The sequence below is a fragment of the Cucumis melo genome, chromosome 12 (genome assembly GCF_025177605.1).
Source record: "Cucumis melo cultivar AY chromosome 12, USDA_Cmelo_AY_1.0, whole genome shotgun sequence".
NCBI classification, from domain to species: Eukaryota; Viridiplantae; Streptophyta; class Magnoliopsida; order Cucurbitales; family Cucurbitaceae; genus Cucumis; species Cucumis melo.
Window position 1 is genome coordinate 25873731 of NC_066868.1, and position 18334 is coordinate 25892064.

General features: G+C 28.6%; 3 protein-coding genes across 3 annotated transcripts; 1 reads left to right on the top strand and 2 right to left on the bottom strand.

The window, feature by feature from the left end:
* Positions 1–1739: 1739 nt before the first annotated feature.
* On the bottom strand, positions 1740–9405 carry LOC103503212 (probable pectinesterase/pectinesterase inhibitor 39). The gene is made up of 3 exons (XM_051079772.1): positions 9219–9405; positions 2821–3057; positions 1740–2425 (listed from the first exon to the last, which is right to left on the bottom strand). The coding sequence occupies exons 1-3, from the start codon at positions 9403–9405 to the stop codon at positions 1740–1742; spliced, it is 1110 nt and encodes a 369-aa protein (XP_050935729.1).
* Positions 9406–10844: 1439 nt separating this feature from the next.
* Positions 10845–11510, top strand: LOC103503231 (probable pectinesterase/pectinesterase inhibitor 47). The gene has a single exon (XM_008467374.2). The coding sequence runs from the start codon at positions 10845–10847 to the stop codon at positions 11508–11510; it is 666 nt and encodes a 221-aa protein (XP_008465596.2).
* Positions 11511–16420: 4910 nt separating this feature from the next.
* Positions 16421–17753, bottom strand: LOC107992235 (probable pectinesterase/pectinesterase inhibitor 40). The gene is made up of 2 exons (XM_017048083.2): positions 17314–17753; positions 16421–17205 (listed from the first exon to the last, which is right to left on the bottom strand). Exons 1-2 carry the CDS (start codon positions 17534–17536, stop codon positions 17006–17008), a joined length of 423 nt encoding a protein of 140 aa, XP_016903572.1. The 5' UTR covers positions 17537–17753; the 3' UTR covers positions 16421–17005.
* Positions 17754–18334: the final 581 nt, after the last annotated feature.

Here is an 18334-nt window from a genome sequence, read left to right on the forward strand (position 1 = left end):
GCGGATCAAAATACAACAATCAACGACTTTGTTCGTCATACTTGCAATCGAACTCATGAACTCAAAAACTTGTGTCTCTCACAAATAAGCTCCGAACCTCGGAATGATTTGAAGTCAAATTTGACAGGTCTTCTAATGATATTTGTGAATCATAGCATCAGTGATTTCAAGAATGACATTTCGTTCCTTGAAAAAGAGATAAACTCGAACAAGATTAGTCGTGACACAAAAGATATGTTGGAGGATTGCTTACAAAACTTTCAAATAGGATCGGTGAATCTACAAGAAACAATGGAGATACTACAAACAAAAACAGGCTATAATGCAGAACATTTGCCAGTCACCAACGTTGTTAACCTTGCAATAGAGTGTTTTGATGATTTTGAAGGAACTCCTGTCCCTCCCGAGTGGCAATCTCGTTACAATGCCTCTAATGCATTATTAAATCTTTCGTTGTCAATGATAAATCTTATTACTTGTAATCAAGATTATGCCTGTGGTTAAAATAAAAATAAGGATTGTTACTTGGAACATGTTTTATTTCTCAATGTACTCGATTTTAATATAATTTGAGTGGAGAATGATTTTATAATAAAGATACAATTATTTTTTATTACTCTTTATCTATTGCTTTTTATTTAGATTTCAATGTTATATTTAAATTAATTAATTGGATTAGAGATTTTAATTAAATTAATTAATTCCAATGTTATTGGATGGCCACCTCTAATAACTAATAACTTTAACAAACAATAGTATTCATAAATGTGTATGAATTGCCTAATTTTAAAGGTAAATGATCGTTTGGATGGAATCTTGAACGAATCGATTACTATACTATGGAGATCGAATTGCTTGAAAGCAAATTGCGACACGACTTTTGTGTTGAAACATTTGTTAGCGAAATTAACACAACATCATTTTCAAAGAGACCCCTGCATCATAGAATAATTAGATTCAATAGAAATTTTTGATTTAGAAAAGGAAAAAACATTACAAAAAATCCTCAAAAAATTAGATTCAATAGAAAATTTTGATTTGGAAAAGGAAAAAACATTACAAAAAATCCTCTGAAGAATTAGATTCAATAGAAAATTTTGATTTAGAAAAGGAAAAAACATTACAAAAAATCCTCCTTGAAAATTTCGTTTTTCAATCTTTAAATCTTTAAATGATCATTTAAAAAAAAAAAATTCAAATCTAAATTAAATACTAAAGACGTTTGATATTGAATTTAAATATAAAATCAGTTTCTAATCAAAATTAGAATACAAAAGAACGTTGAATTATAGCAAGAAAAACTAATTTTATTACAAGTTCATTTCAAACAATCTCCAATATCTTCCATATCCACAATTCCTCAGGTGAAACTAACCCCCTAAACTGGAATTAAGATTGTAAAATGTATTGTAATTTGAATTAATTAAACTTTTTTTTCTAACAAAATTAAATTAAACCTTAATTAGAGAATTCATTAGTTTTCCACTTGCTTTCATTATATACTTTCCACATCTCCATTTCTCATTGCTTTTACTCTTCTTTTCTTATTCATTTATTCATTTTCAACCCACCAATATGTTGGCCAAATGCAGATAAAATCATATCAAAAAAAGAATTAAGATATAAATTAGCTAAAATAGTATTATTTCTCGTGTAGTTCCTTTCGAGAAACTACGTCACAATTTCATATCATCTTTACATACAAACCTAACTATAATTAACAAACTATATAATTTTCATTAGGTAAGGAGTCCCCGTCTAAACGGAATCCCCGTTTCAGCCAACCATTCAGATCCATCAATAAAGTTATCTACTGTAAAACCAATGGCTGATTTCTTATCTAATAAATGATAGCCAGTCCAATTAACTCTTTTGGAAACGTCAGCCCCAGGACCGAAGTTGTTGAACTCTCCATAGAACAAGTTGTTAACTGGTACCCCTTTCCACTCCATCCACCCTTCCGACGCCACCACATCATCGAGAAATGATTCCATAAACACAACGTTTGAATACTGTCTCCATGGACGACCCAAAAAGACTTTAACGTTTTGTTTATTTGAAGATATTTCAGGTGAAACTGTGACCGTACAGTTTTGAAATGAAAAACCGCTGATAGACCGTAAAAAATCTTTGGATTGTGCTGTGACTGTGATAGAATTGCTCGGCATCCGAGCATATATATTGCAATCTTGAAACATTACTCGCCCATGTCCAAAGATGAAATCAACGCTTCCATATATGTTAGACTCCTTAAAGAATTGGTACTTTCCGTTGACATATAACGTGTCTTGAAAACCCAAAAATCTGCACTTGTAGTAAGCAGTGTGGTCGGCTTTGTCGAAGACCGCTACTGCTTGACCGTTTTGAGGTCCAGCTGAGTTTTCGAACGTTAAAGATTTTGCCATAAAGTTGTCACCTTGGACGGCTGCATCAAATAAAAATAAAGTCAGGAAACAAAATTCAATAATGTATATGATAATTCTTTAAACCAATACATTTGTCCAAGTTTGTAGATTGAAACCCTTTAGTCATACTCTTTATTCTTACTTCAAAATTAAAACATAATTGTAGCTGAAATTCCATAACCTCAGTTACTGTACTACTCTAAAAAAAAAAAAGATAAAACTGATGTCTCCTTATTTTTATTCTATATTTATTTTAAAATACAACTAATAAAACACTGATTTTAAGTAAAGAACATCTCAAGTTTATAAAAAAAAAAAAAAAAAAAAAAAAAATTGAAACTTTAAGATCTTCAAAATTTTGGTGTGAATATCAATGGCCATAATTTAAAAAAAGATATAGAAATTAGAAGCTTACTAAGGGTTGCAGAGTTGTTGGTCTTGAATCCGGTTCCATTACTTCTGTTGTCTATGATAATGGTCGTGAATGCATCATCGCCTATCAAAGCAATGAACTTCTTAGCCTTTGGAATTTGAATAGCTTCATGGTAAGTACCGGGGGCTACATGAATATAAAATCTCGTATTGGAATTGTTAGGAGCTGCTACAATCGCATCACTAATGCGTTTGAAATTGCCCGATCCATCTAATGATACTGTTAGATTAAAACTTATGGAATGAACGAATAGCATGAGATTGAAGAAGCAGAAGAGAGAACATGGAATACTGAAGAAGAAAAACGACATTTTTCCAGTTGAATTAGAAGAAAAAACAAACAAGTAAATGAGAAGAAAAGTGAAAAAGTTTGAAAGTGAAGGGATGAATGTGTCTAATGAGCTTGAAGAATCAAAAGAAGAGAGGAGATGGGTTGCTAAAACGGAAAGAATCAACACTTATATAGAGGGAGGAGATCAACTTTCATTTTCTTTTCCAACATCAACAATAATTATTGTATGACATTTGTAACTTCAATTAAGTTCCATTTTTTTATGATTAAACCAATTTGTGGAATCATCAAATATACATATATTTAGTAGTTGATAAATGATTATTTATAGAAATACACACATAATTAAGCAATTATTCTTTTCACTTTTTGTCTCCTTTTCTCACCCTACAACTCCCATGCATGCATATATAGCCAATAATAATAATAATAATAATCAGAAGGCTCATATATACACATATTGTGTCTTTGCTCATTCTATATTACAATTGTTGACCATTATCAAAGTCCTTAATTAATTACCAAATAAAAAGATGTTTACGTATTCATTATCTTAACGTGAAATTACTAAATGAAATAATTAGTGATTATCTCAGTGCAAAAGAAAATTGGAAGCAAAAAAGTTAGTGAAATATAGAGAGTAAATTTCTATCTTATAAGAATAAGAATCAAAATCATAATTATTATCTAATTAATTTGAAAAAAATATATATATCATCCCCAAACTAACATCTTTTATCAAAAACTATTTCTTACATTTGAAATGGATGATATAATTGGAGGTATGATTCTCACCTAACCTTTTTTTGTCTTATTTCAAAACATACATTATGTTCAATAGGATAAACACTTTTCTTTAGTTAAATAATCTTAATTTCATAATTATTATTCAAATAACGACTGCATAACTAAATATAAATCTTTAATGATGAAAAAATAGATAAAATAATATTTCAATGAATAATATTGAAAAAAATATATAAATAAATATAATTTTATTAATTTTTAAACAAGTTAATATTTATGTTGTTTATATTATATTTGCATTAGTGTGACATTTTGCTGTTTGTATTTTTTATGTTTTATGGATTTTAAATATCAATTCATCCCGTACAGCAACGTCGTATCTATAAAAATGTAAAAATATCATCATGTTAGTTTTTCTTTTGCAACACTACATATTATTCTATTAAAAACAAGAAAATGGTCTAAAAAGTTCAATAATTGGTCTTCTAATTTGATTCTTCAAAATCTAAAATTTGCCACAACAATTCCTCCTATTTTACAAAATGGGGTTTTCTTTAGCATGAGCTACATAGGAAGTAAAAGTTAATGATCATCATAAACTCTTTACAAATTTGGAAATTGGCTATATTGTCTTTATTGTAGATGTAAAAATTTCTTAAGGTTGAAAAAGATGGTAAATATTAATGTTTATAATTTTAGGATGTGTCTCATAATGTATAATATTTTTCTAAAATCAGTAACTAATTAAAGTTTAAGACTACTTCTTATTTCCATACTCAATTTTAGTATCTCTTCGGGGAACAAAAAAAAAATATAATAGAAGATAAAAGCTTATATCACATTAATGTTAAAAGAAACTTTTGAATTTTTGAATTCATTCTTTCAAGAGAAGATTGGAAGCTGTCTATTCACTTAATATGAAGACGGTGAATTTGTCGATTTTTTTTCTAACCGGATACCAAATGGAATTAACATATAAAAATCGGTAGGTGCACATAAATATTTTTAACTAGTTGACACACATCATTAACACTCACATATACTACAATTTTTTCACTGCGAAAAAAATAGATTATCAGCAGAATGTTAAAGTGAGTTATAGGCTAATTACTCCTCATTTGTTAATTTTATTTCCTTTCATATACAGTTTCTTAGGAAAATATTAGGCTTACGTTTTCATTTCTCTATCAAAGTTAAAGATGCATGTATAGTAAAATTGTGAAATTGTAATAAATTTTGGAGGGTTATACGTAAGTATCACAACTCACCGATGTGATTATTTCCATAAGTTGAATTTTACATAATCTTCTTTGAGTATATTCATTGTCATAAAATGAATGAGATCAACTCCTAGCTTAAATAATTGCTTTCACATGGGATCATGTAGGTGCCACCTTCCTATATAAATTAATATTCGTTTCCATGAAAGAGCTTTAGAAAAAACACATAAACCATGCAAATAAATTATTCTATTTTTGATCCTTTTCTTCATACTGACTTGTAATTAAAATAACATGTTTTATCCAAAAACTTGTTGCATATTTTCTTATTATTCTTTGCATGAACTTTATTGTACCCGTTAGCAGCTTTATTAATTATGTTTAATGCTATTATTGTATGTTTAGATGGAAGAGTGGAGACTTTATAAGAAACTAGGATTAGGAATATATATAGAGAGCACGTTGAAGTTGAAAGTTACAAAACTTTTATAGCATTAGTTGGAGATGATATTGATATGTAGGCATTACTTGATGACAGAAGCAATCCCACTGGCTTTTCAACCTCCGAATCTCCCACTTTTGGTTAAGCTTGAATTACTCATCACTTTTTCTTATTTTTCTTTTTCCATTTGTTCTCTTCAAGTGAGAAAAATTAATCTTCTCTTTAAGTTCCTATGATTTTGAGTAGTTGGTCTTAGGCTTCAAATTGCTACATTTTCTCCTCTTAATTATTATTTTGAGTTCAATTTAAAAGAAAAAGATTCATTAACTTTTTCTATCGTAATAATTCTGTAATTAGGATCATAAGACAATGATTTAAGCAAAAGTTTAACCAAATAATAATGAAAAAAATGAAGAATAAAACATGAAATGAGAAGAGAGAAGAAAAATCAGAAAGTTGATCGAAGCGGGTGAGAAGTGAGAACTAAATTTATGATATAAACAAAAATATTATGTTATTAATATGATGATCATTAGGCGTAGGTGAGAACTAAAGGGACATTCTCCTCAAATCGTATCAATTTGATCGTAATTAGAGTACCATATATACTAATTTTGATGAATTATACTTTTTCTTAATATAGGTTATGCTAATAATTTTGATTTTGATTCTGATTTGTAGATGCTAAAAATGTTCACTCTGACAATGATTCTATTCGAAACTGAAAAAATGGAAGTCTTTAATTTTACAACTTTATCAATGTACCCTTCTTCCATGTTCCAATTTTCTTTTGGATGGAGACACAAATTTGAATCATTAACACAAATTAAAAGTGTAGTTCAATACTAATTAGGACCATTTTTCATTTATCTCAATACAATTTCAATTATATTAACGGAAAGGAAATGATAGAATTTATAATGCAAAATACTTTAATTTCAATTAAGCATAATTTAATTAATTACTATATATATTTTTTTAATAAATTAACTCAACCAAACATCTTTTAAGAAATATGTATAGTAGAGAGTTTATTGTACATGATAATTGAGTACATCTATACTACTACTTAATTAAGAGATCTCAATGCGGTTTTCTTTTTACAAAATTTTGGTGCTTTTGTTCATTTTTTTTATATATTAGTTTTTGTTTCTAATATTCACAAGGTAAAAAAGATCAATACACATCTCAATTAAGTTGACATCACTAAGCAGTCTTATATTCATGTGATAAGGATGTACAAAAATGAAGTAGATTAGATAAGAGTTGAGTGTAGTTGGGGAAATGGGAATAACTAGGGTTCTATTTGTAAAGGAATCCTTGATACACTACTTTTTTGGTAATTCTTTGTAATTCTATTAATGTTTAATTCTCTTCTTATACCTATCAATTCCCTTCATAATTAAGTTAATTAGTCCAAGCTATTAAGTTTATATTTGTGTGGTTCTTGCAATACTTTCCTTTCCTATTTTGTGTTCATCCATACAAAGTTGTCAACTACTAAAAAAAAATAATGAACCTAAATTGTTTCATACAAAATAATAATGAAACTAAAATTGAAAATTGATCTCAACTAAGCATACATTAGAACGCTTGACCATGTGAGATTAATTAGCTCTAAATTTGCCTTTTAAAAATATCATCAGAGTGTTAAAGCTCAAAACCTACTTCCCAAGATTGGAAATGAAAGCTTGATCTTCTCTATAATTTATTGGTTCAATTGACACCAAAAGACCAACCCAATTTACGTAGCTTCTTTTACAGAAGTTCCATGTCCTGATCTTCATCTCATTCTCTTTGTGTCCTTTTGCATTAGCCAGCACGATATCATTTTTCAAGCCTTTCCCCCTTTTTCATTGAATTATTTGTTTTTCTTCTAATTCAACTTGGAAAATGTTGTTTTGTAACTTTCAACTTCAACGTGCTCTCTATATATCAAATTAGAAGACCAATTATTGACATTTATTGAACTTTTTAGACCATTTTCTTGTTTTTAATAGAATAATATGCAGTGATAGCAAAAAGAAAAACTAACATATAGATATTTTTACATTTTTATAGATACGACATTGATACAAGGGATGAATTGATATTTAAAATTTAAGAAACATAAAAAATAAACAGTAAAATGGCATACTAACGTGAATATATAATATAAACAATATGCATGCTAACTTGTTTAAAAATTTATAAAATTATATTTATTTATATATTTTTTTCAATATTATTCATTGAAATATTTGATTCATTTTTTCATCCTTTAAGAGTTAATTGGACTGACTATCATATATTAGATAAGGAATCAGCCCTTCGTTTTACGGTAGATAACTTTATTAATGGATCTGAATGGTTTCCTGAAACTGGGATTCCGTTTAGACGTGAACTCCTTACCTAATGAAAATTATATAGTTTGTTAATTATAGCTAGGTTGGTATATGTAAAATGATATGAAATTGCAATGTAGTTCCTAACTGGAAATAATACCATTTTAGCTAATTTAGATCTTAAAAATGTTTTTGGTATGATCTGATTTGATCTGCATTTGGCTAACATATTGGTGGGTCGAAAATGAATAATGGATAGTAAAAGTAATGAGAAATGGAGATGTGTAAAGTATATAATGAAAGAACTAATGGATTCTCTAATTAAGCTTTAATTTAATTTTGTTAGGAAAAAAAAGTTTGATAAATTCAAATTACAATATATTATACAATTTTGAATTCCAGTTTAAGGGGTTAGTTTCACCTGAAGGATTGTGAATATGGAAGATATTGAAGATTGTTGAAATGACTTGTAATAGAATTAGCTTTTTTATAATCCGAGTGTTTAATCTATTAAGATCTAAGAAAAATGTACTTTTTTATTTAATCTATTTTTCAAACGTTCTTTTGTATTATAATTTAGATTAGAAACTGTTTTTATATTTAATTTGATATTAAACATCTTTAGTAATTAATTTAGATTTGATAAAAGTATTTTGTTTAGTAATTAATTTAGATTTGATAAAAATATTTTGTTTCAAATCATCATTTAGAGATTGAAAAACAGTTTTGAACGAGAATTTTTTTAATGTTTTTTTCTTTATCTAAATCAAAATTTTCTATTGATTCTAATTCTTCAATTATGCAAAGGTAAAATGGTGTTATGTTAATTTTACAAACAAATGTTTCATATAAAAGTCGTGCCGTAATTTGCTTTCAAACAATTCAAACTACATAACTATTACAATCTTAATTTTAGATAAATTTGAGTTTATATATATATATATATATATATATATATATATATTTATTGAAATTAAGTATTCAAAGTTTTTAATTATTCCATGTTGTTATTGGAATAATTAATTAATAAGATAATTAATTTGATTACGATTTTATTTTCTTCCCTTATCCTTATTTAATTCCAATTATATCCCAAATACCAAATCTTTCATCCATTTGAATTCAAAAAAAAAATCTCTTATCAAATTAATTAATTTAAAAATATAACGTTGGAATCTAAATAAAAGAAAGTAATAGATAGATTATTAAGAATAATAGAAAACAAGCGTGTCTTTATTATAATATCATTCTCCACTCAAATTATATTATCATTCAAAATAAAACATGTTCTAAGTAACAACCGATATTGCTTAATTTAAGTAAAAAATTATGGGATACAAGCATAGTCTCGATTACAAGTAATAAGATTTATCATTGACAACGAAAGGTTTAATAATGCAAAAGAGGCATTGTAACGAGATTGCCACTCGGAAGGGATAGGAGTTCCTTCAAAATCATCGAAACACTCTACTGCAAGGTTAACAACGTTGGTGACTGGCAATTGTTCTGCATCATAGCCTGTTTTTGTTTGTAGTATCTCCATTGTTTCTTGTAGATTCACCGATCCTATTTGAAAGTTTTGTAAGCAATCTTCCAACATATCTTTTGTGTCACGACTAATCTTGTTCGAGTTTATCTCTTTTTCAAGGAACGAAATGTCATTCTTGAAATCACTGATGCTATGATTCACAAATATCATTAGAAGACCTGTCAAATTTGATTTCAAATCATTCCGAGGTTCGGAACTTATTTGTGAGAGACACAAGTTTTTGAGTTCATGAGTTCGGTTGCAAGTATGACGAACAAAGTCGTTGATTGTTGTATTTTGATCCGCCTTAGTTAACATGCACAAACTCAAAATACAAAGCAACACAAGGAATTGTCGATCAGAAGCCATGTTTTTCAATCTCTCTACTAATTTCTTTCTCTTGCTTCACTCTTTGAGAGAATTATAACCATATGGATATTTGATATTTATAGCAAATTAATTCCTTCAGTTTTGTTTAGTCAAAATCTGATTTGTTATTCCATCAATTTCGTTTGGAAATTAATTTGGATTCAGTTTCAAAAAGGATGGAATTAATTATGAAATGATACGATTCTTTGTATATATACATACAGCCATATAATTCCACCTTTTCTTTTCTTTTCTTTTCTTTTCTTTACTTTTCTTTGGGTTATGTATTGTTTTTTACTTAACCCTATATGTCATTCAATTTTGTCGAAAATTCACCATTTTCCTTGAAATTAGTTTAATTGACATTTCCAATTTCATAAAATAAAAAAAAAAAATCACAAAACGAAAATAAATAAATTTAAATATAATAAAAAATTAAAGTAAGAACGGTATCATTAGATGGATCGGGCAATTTCAAACGCATTAGTGATGCGATTGTAGCAGCTCCTAACAATTCCAATACGAGATTTTATATTCATGTAGCCCCCGGTACTTACCATGAAGCTATTCAAATTCCAAAGGCTAAGAAGTTCATTGCTTTGATAGGCGATGATGCATTCACGACCATTATCATAGACAACAGAAGTAATGGAACCGGATTCAAGACCAACAACTCTGCAACCCTTAGTAAGCTTCTAATTTCTATATCTTTTTTTAAATTATGGCCATTGATATTCACACCAAAATTTTGAAGATCTTAAAGTTTCAATTTTTTTTTTATAAACTTGAGATGTTCTTTACTTAAAATCAGTGTTTTATTAGTTGTATTTTAAAATAAATATAGAACAAAAATAAGGAGACATCAGTTTTATCTTTTTTTTTTTAGAGTAGTACAGTAACTGAGGTTATGGAATTTCAGCTACAATTATGTTTTAATTTTGAAGTAGGAATAAAGAGTATGACTAAAGGGTTTTCAATCAACAAACTTGGAGAAATGTGTTGGTTTAAAGAATTATCATATACATTATTGAATTTGTTTCCTGATTTTATTTTTATTTGATGCAGCCGTCCAAGGTAACAACTTTATGGCAAAATCTTTAACGTTCGAAAACTCAGCTGGACCTCAAAACGGTCAGGCAGTAGCGGTCTTCGACAAAGCCGACCACACTGCTTACTACAAGTGCAGATTTTTGGGTTTTCAAGACACGTTGTATGTCAATGGAAAGTACCAATTCTTTAAGGAGTCTAACATATATGGAAGCGTTGATTTCATCTTTGGACATGGGCAAGTAATGTTTCAAGATTGCAATATATATGCTCGGATGCCGAGCAATTCTATCACAGTCACAGCACAATCCAAAGATTTTTTACGGTCTATCAGCGGTTTTTCATTTCAAAACTATACGGTCACAGTTTTACCTGAAATATCTTCAAATAAACAAAACGTTAAAGTCTTTTTGGGTCGTCTATGGAGACAGTATTCAAACGTTGTGTTTATGGAATCATTTCTCGATGATGTGGTAGCGTCGGAAGGGTGGATGGAGTGGAAAGGGGTACCCATTAACAACTTGTTCTATGGAGAGTTCAACAACTACGGTCCTGGGGCTGACGTTTCCAAAAGAGTTAATTGGACTGGTTATCATATATTAAATAAGGAATCAGCCTTTCGTTTTACGGTAGATAACTTTATTAATAGATCTAAATGGTTGCATGAAACTGGGATTCCGTTTAGACATGGACTCCTTACCTAATAATGAAAATTAATTATATAGTTTGTTAATTATAGGTTTGATATATGTAAGATGATATGAAATTCGATGTAGTTCCTCACTGGAAATAATACTATTTTAGCTAATTTAGATGTTAAAAATGTTTTTGGTATGATCGGATCTGCATTTGGCTAACATATTGGTGGGTTGAAAATGAATAATGGATAGGAAAAGTAATGAGAAATGGAGATGTGCAAAGTATATAATGAAAGAACTAATGGATTCTCTAATTAAGCTTTAATTTAATTTTGTTAGTAAAAAAAGTTTGATAAATTCAAATTACAATATATTTTACAATTTTGAATTCCAGTTTAAGGGGTTAGTTTCACCTAAGGGATTGTGAATATGGAAGATATTGAAGATCGTTTGAAATGACTTGTATTAGAATTAGCTTTTTTATAATCTAAAGTGTTTAATCTATTAAGATCTAAAAAAAATGTATTTTTTTTATTTAATCTATTCTTCAAACGTTCTTTTGTATTATAAATTAGATTAGAATCTGTTTTTATATTTAATATGATATTAAACGTCTTTAGTAATTAATTTAGATTTGATAAAAATATTTTGTTTCTAACGATCATTTAAAGATTGAAAAACAGTTTAGAACGAAGATTTCTTTTAATGGTTTTTTCTTTATCTAAATCAAAATTTTCTATTGAATCTAATTCTTCTACTATCCAAGGGTCTCTTTGAAAATGGTGTTATGTTAATTTTGCTAACAAATGTTTCAACATAAAAGTCGTGTCGCAATTTGCTTTCAAGCAATTCGATCTCCAGAATATAGTAATCGATTCGTTCAAGATTCCATCCAAACGATCATTTGTCTTTGAAATTAAGTGATTGATGCACATTTACGAATGCTAAAGTTATTAGTGATCGGAGGTGGGCATCTACGTCTCTGGGTAAAAGTGATGGAGAGAAGTAGTGTGAAAGTATTTTGGATAATTTTTATATATATTATGAAAATAAAAGAGATTACCATTAAATACAATTTTGTAAAAAGAATAAAAACCAAAGAAAAATGGTGAATATTTCCCAAGCAAGAGCTGCATTTTCTCCAAAAAAAATTTCCACAAAATTCACATAGGAAATTAAATGGATATGGTGAAATGTGAGGACTACATTGAGGACTATAACAACTCCAGTTTTAGATAAATTTGAGTTATTATATATATATATATATATATATATATATATGTTGAAATTAAGTATTCAAAGTTTTTAATTATTCCATGTAGTTATTGGAATAATTAATTCATAAGATAATTAATTTGATTACGATTTTATTTTCTTCTCTTATCCTTATTTAATTCCAATTATATCCCAAATACCAAATCTTTCATCCATTTAAATCAAAAAAAAAAAAAATCTCTTTATCAAATTAATTAATTTAAATATAACGTTGGAATCTAAATAAAAAGTAATGGATAGATTATTAAGAATAATGAAAAACAAGTGTGTTCGTTATTATAATATCATTCTTCACTCAAATTATATTAAAATCATTCAAAATAAAACATGTTCCAAGTAACAACGGTTATTGCTTAATTTAAGTAAAAAGTTATGGGATACAAGCATAGTCTCGATTACAAGTAATAAGATTTATCATTGCCATAGAAAGTTTTAATAATGCAAAGGAGGCATTGTAACGAGATTGCCACTCGGGAGGGACAGGAGTTCCTTCAAAATCATCAAAACACTCAACTGCAAGGTTGCCAACGTTACCAACCGGTAATTGTTCTGCATCATAGCCTGTTTTTGTTTGTAGTATCTCCATTGTTTCTCGTAGATTCACCGATCCTATTTGAAAGTTTTGCAAGCAATCCTCCAACATATCTTTTGTGTCACGACTAATCTTGTTCGAGTTTATCTCTTTTTCAAGGAACGAAATGTCATTCTTGAAATTACTGATGCTTTGATTCACAAATATCATTAGAAGACCTGTCAAATTTGACTTCAAATCATTTCGAGGTTCGGAACTTATTTGTGAGAGACACAAGTTTTTGAGTTCATGAGTTCGGTTGCAAGTATGACGAACAAAGTCGTTGATTGTTGTATTTTGATCCGCCTTAGTTAACATGCACAAACTCAAAATACAAAGCAACACAAGGAATTGTCGATCAGAAGCCATGTTTTTCAATCTCTCTACTAATTTATTTCTCTTGCTTCACTCTTTGAGAGAATTATAACCATATGGATATTTGATATTTATAGCAAATTAATTCCTTCAGTTTTGTTTAGTCAAAATCTGATTTGTTATTCCATCAATTTTGTTTGGAAATTAATTTGGATTCAGTTTCAAAAAAGGATGGAATTAATTATGAAATGATACGATTCTTTGTATATATAAATACAGCCATATAATTCCACCTTTTCTTTTCTTTTCTTTTCTTTTCTTTTCTTTTCTTTTCTTTGGGTTATGTATTGTTTTTCACTTAACCCTATGTGACATTAAATTTTGTCGAAAAGTCACCATTTTCATTGAAAATAGTTTAATTCACATTTCCAATTTCATAAAACAAAAATAAATAAATGTATATATAATAAAATAAATAAAGACAATAACTTGGTTGTGTCTTTATAGCCTTTTCGAAATTATCTATTGGTTATATCATATTTTATTAATATTTGCATTGATATTTCTATAAAATTAAAATTTTGAATAATCGTAAATATACCAATTATGCTCAAAATATAAACTAATGTAACACAATACACAAATTTAATTAAATAACCTTGAGGTCAGCTTGATTGACGGTGTTAGAGAATTGGTATTAACCATATTTGATTAAGCACTTCTCATTTTTTAGTTTTATAGAAATTAAAATCATAACGAAGATTATTTTTAAAGTTAATATTAAACTGCGATTTCTCATTTCAGGATGTGTATGATGTAATTTTAAATTATAACGTATATTATTATTTAACTACAATCAAGGTAGGATCGTTTTATATTCTATATTAGGTTAAAAGAAATTATTAAAACAGCAATTTAGTTGAATTTCATACAATAGAAATACAAAATCTCCCGTACAAAAGAAAAGGAAAAAAAAAAAAAGAGGGGTACAATAATGAAAATATTGTATCAAATTTATAAGGAATCATATAATATCATATCATGACCCTTATAAATATACATTTATCATATCACAATCAATTTATTACCTTTTTCAAAATCAAACAATATTTATGGAATCCTAATTAATTAATTAGATTAGATTTTTCACTCAAGGAAACAATTTTACCATTTTCTTTTCGATATAAATTCATAGCATCTGTTTGATTGTTTTTATACAGAGCGAAGAAAGAAAAAGAAGTTAAAATAGAGATTGGAAAAACATGGCTTCCCAACGACAATTCCTTCTCTTTTGTGTTTTGAGTGTTTTTATGTTAGTGAATGCGGATCAAAATACAACAATCAACAACTTTGTTCAATATACTTGCAATCGAACTCACGAACTCAAGAATTTGTGCCTTCTCCACATTAATTCAGACCTTCGCGATGATTTGAAGACAAGTTTAACTGGTTTTTTGATGATATTTGTGAATCATAGCATTCCTGATATCAATAACGACATTTTGTTCCTTAAAAATCAGCTCGATTCAAATAGTATCAGTCGTGACACTAGAGATATGTACGTGGCTTGCTCGAAAGATTATCAAACAGGATTAGATTATCTACGAAAAACATTGAAGATTCTACAAACAAAAGTTGATTATGGAGACATACAATTCCTGCCAGTCACGTTCACTTTTGGACTAGTAACTGGATGTATGCTTGATTATGAAGGGTTTTATCCTATTCCTGCTGAGTGGCAATCTCGTTACAAAGCGTCTTATGCATTATTAGAACTTTCATTGGCTATGGTAAATCTTATTAAATGTAATCGTGATGATGCATGTAATATTCCAAGTAATTAACTAAATTTTCTAGTTAAAGTCAGTAACTTTGATTTTAATATTTGTTTTACAACAAGTTTAATTTTCTAGTTCGTTTTTTTAATTTCTGAAAACTACACTCTCATTCATATTTTTCTACTTCTCACAGTGAGGTGTTGAACTTTTTGTACACTCTTGCCAAAAAGAACCAAATAAAGAAATAAATAAGTTTCTATAAGTCATTCTTCATTTTGGTTATATTATACATCCTTTCGCTTAAATCATATAGTAATATTTTTTTGGTGAAGTTTATTAATATTAATATTATTTGGTTCTTGATTTGTGTATTTTTTTTTTTAATTAATTTATCCAATTTTATTAAAATTCCAGTTACTTTTTAATTCCATGTTAAAGAATTTATAATGTTCAAATCGATGAAAAGTTTCAATGTTTGTAGAAGTTTAATTTTAGATGTTGAACACTTTGTTAATTCTTCAAACTTTGCAGCCAAATAGAGGATGAGACCTCTGTTGAAAGAGATCTTCCACGAGCCTTAATTACATGGACTTGAACTTGGGCTAAAGTTGAGACGTTGGGCTCAATCTTTCCATTGGCCCAAGTTCACATTACAAACTTGAATTAGAGCAGACGATCGACTTTAATTACTCAACTCAATCCCATTTCACGAGTCCTAAAATTAAATTTATTTTAAATTAAAGTGATTGTTCAAATTCATGGACACCACCAAATAAAATTAAAAGGTATGCTCTTTTTGTATATTTGTTTATATTTCGTTTTCAATAAATACAAAACAAATAAATTTGTTTACATATAAACAGAACATAAATACAAAAGATATTTATTTGTTTATATTTTTTTTAAACGTATATACCAAATTGTCTAAGAAAATCATAATTATCATTAAGAAAAAAGTTCACGTCTAAATGGAATACCAGTTTCAGGCAACCTCTAAGATCCGAATTAATTAGTTGACTGCTTATCTAACACATGAAACTCAATCTAATGAGTCCTTTTAAAGTCAACGTCTAAATGGAATGTCAGTTTCAGGCAATTAGTAAAATCCATTAACAAAGTTGTCTATAGTGAATTGATTGGCTGACTGCTTATCTAACACATGAAACCCAATCCAATGAACCCTTTTAGAGACATCTGCTCCAGGACCACGGTTATTATTCTCCATAAAACAAATTGTTCGTCGGTACCCCTAGCCACTCTGACCATCCTTCGGGCAACACTTCCTCATTAAGAAATGACTTAATGAACACAACCCGTGAATATTGTCTCCACGGTCGGTCAAGATAGACTTTGACGTCGGCTTTGCTAGCTGCTATCTCTGACAAAACAGTGATGGTACAATTTTGAAATGAGAAGCCGCTTTTTTTTCGTAATTGTTCTTTGGATTGAGCAGTGACCGTAATTTATCATTAAGAAAAAAATCCACGTCTAAATGGAATACCAGTTTCAGGCAACCAGTTATTGTTCTTTGGATTGAGTAGTGACCGTGATAGATCTATTTGGTTCTTGGGCATAGATGTTACAATCTTGAAACATACTTAAACCATTTCCAAAGATAAAGTCTAAACTGCCATAGATATCACACTCTTTAAAGAAATAAAGGTTGCCTCCGACGTACAACTGTCTTGAAAATCTAAGAACCTGCACTTATGATACGCAGTGAAGCGAGCTTGGTCAAGAACAGCCACTACTTGGCCATTTTGAGGACCGGCGGAGTTCTCAAAAGTCAATGATTTTGCAAGAAAATTATTACTGTTAACCGCTGCATGAAATAAAAATGTTTAGTTAAATAGTATATATATGAGTGAAAAGCCATAATATGAAATAGAAGGCCATAATATATATAAAAGAAATTGAATGGCACACTTACTAAGGGTTGCAGAGTCGCTTGTCTTGAATCCACGAGCATTACTTCTATCGTCGACAATAATGGTGGTGAGTGCGTTATCACCGATCAAAGCAACGAAGGTCTTGGTTGGTGGAATTTGAAGACGCTCATGGTAAGTGCCGGGAGTTACATGAATATAAAACTGTGTATTTGAGTTATCTGGAGCTGCTACAATTGCATCAATGATAGTCTTAAAATGATTCATAGAACCATCTAAGGACACAATTGCATTAAAAGCGAAGGAAAATGAATGAATAGGACGAGAGGTTGAAGAAGCACAGAACAGTAATTACGAATGCTTTCAAATTTTCTATTTTCCTTTCAAGATGTGGAGAAGAAGAAATGAAATGAAGAAGGGGCAAGAGAAGAGAAGAGATGGGATGAATTTTGTGTAAGAAATTCAAAACAGAAGCAATAAGAGAAAAGAGATGAATGGGATAAAACTTGGAAAATGGTGAGAATAAATAGAGGGAGGAGAAGAATAATTTTTTTTTTTTTTTAAATTCAAATTTCTTTTGATACATATTAATTCTAGGAATAAGATGAAGAATTAATAAATACGGTGAAAAGTTCATATCCAAATTAATTATAGAACAAAATCTCCCTATTAATGATCTTTAACAAATAAGGAAAGATATGGTATCCATTTCTAACTGTATGGTAATAACCTAATGTTTTACTCAATTTCAATTTCTAATATCGTTTGCCCATTCAGTAGAAAACTCAATTCGTATTTTATCTTTCTAAAAAAGATATGGTTTCAACTAATTCTGAATCATCATCACAATTTTCTCTTCATCTTCGACACTTCTTTTTTATAATTCTCAATCATAATTTAAGAGTTGATTCTCTAATCTAAAAAGATATTTGTAACCACCAAAAGAAAACGGAAATCTCAGTTAATAATCTCACCTCTACAAAATGATCAAACTAAAAAAATTAATTAGGGTTCTTATGATTTTTTTCTAAAATTATAAAAAATATAATCTTTGAACAAATATTT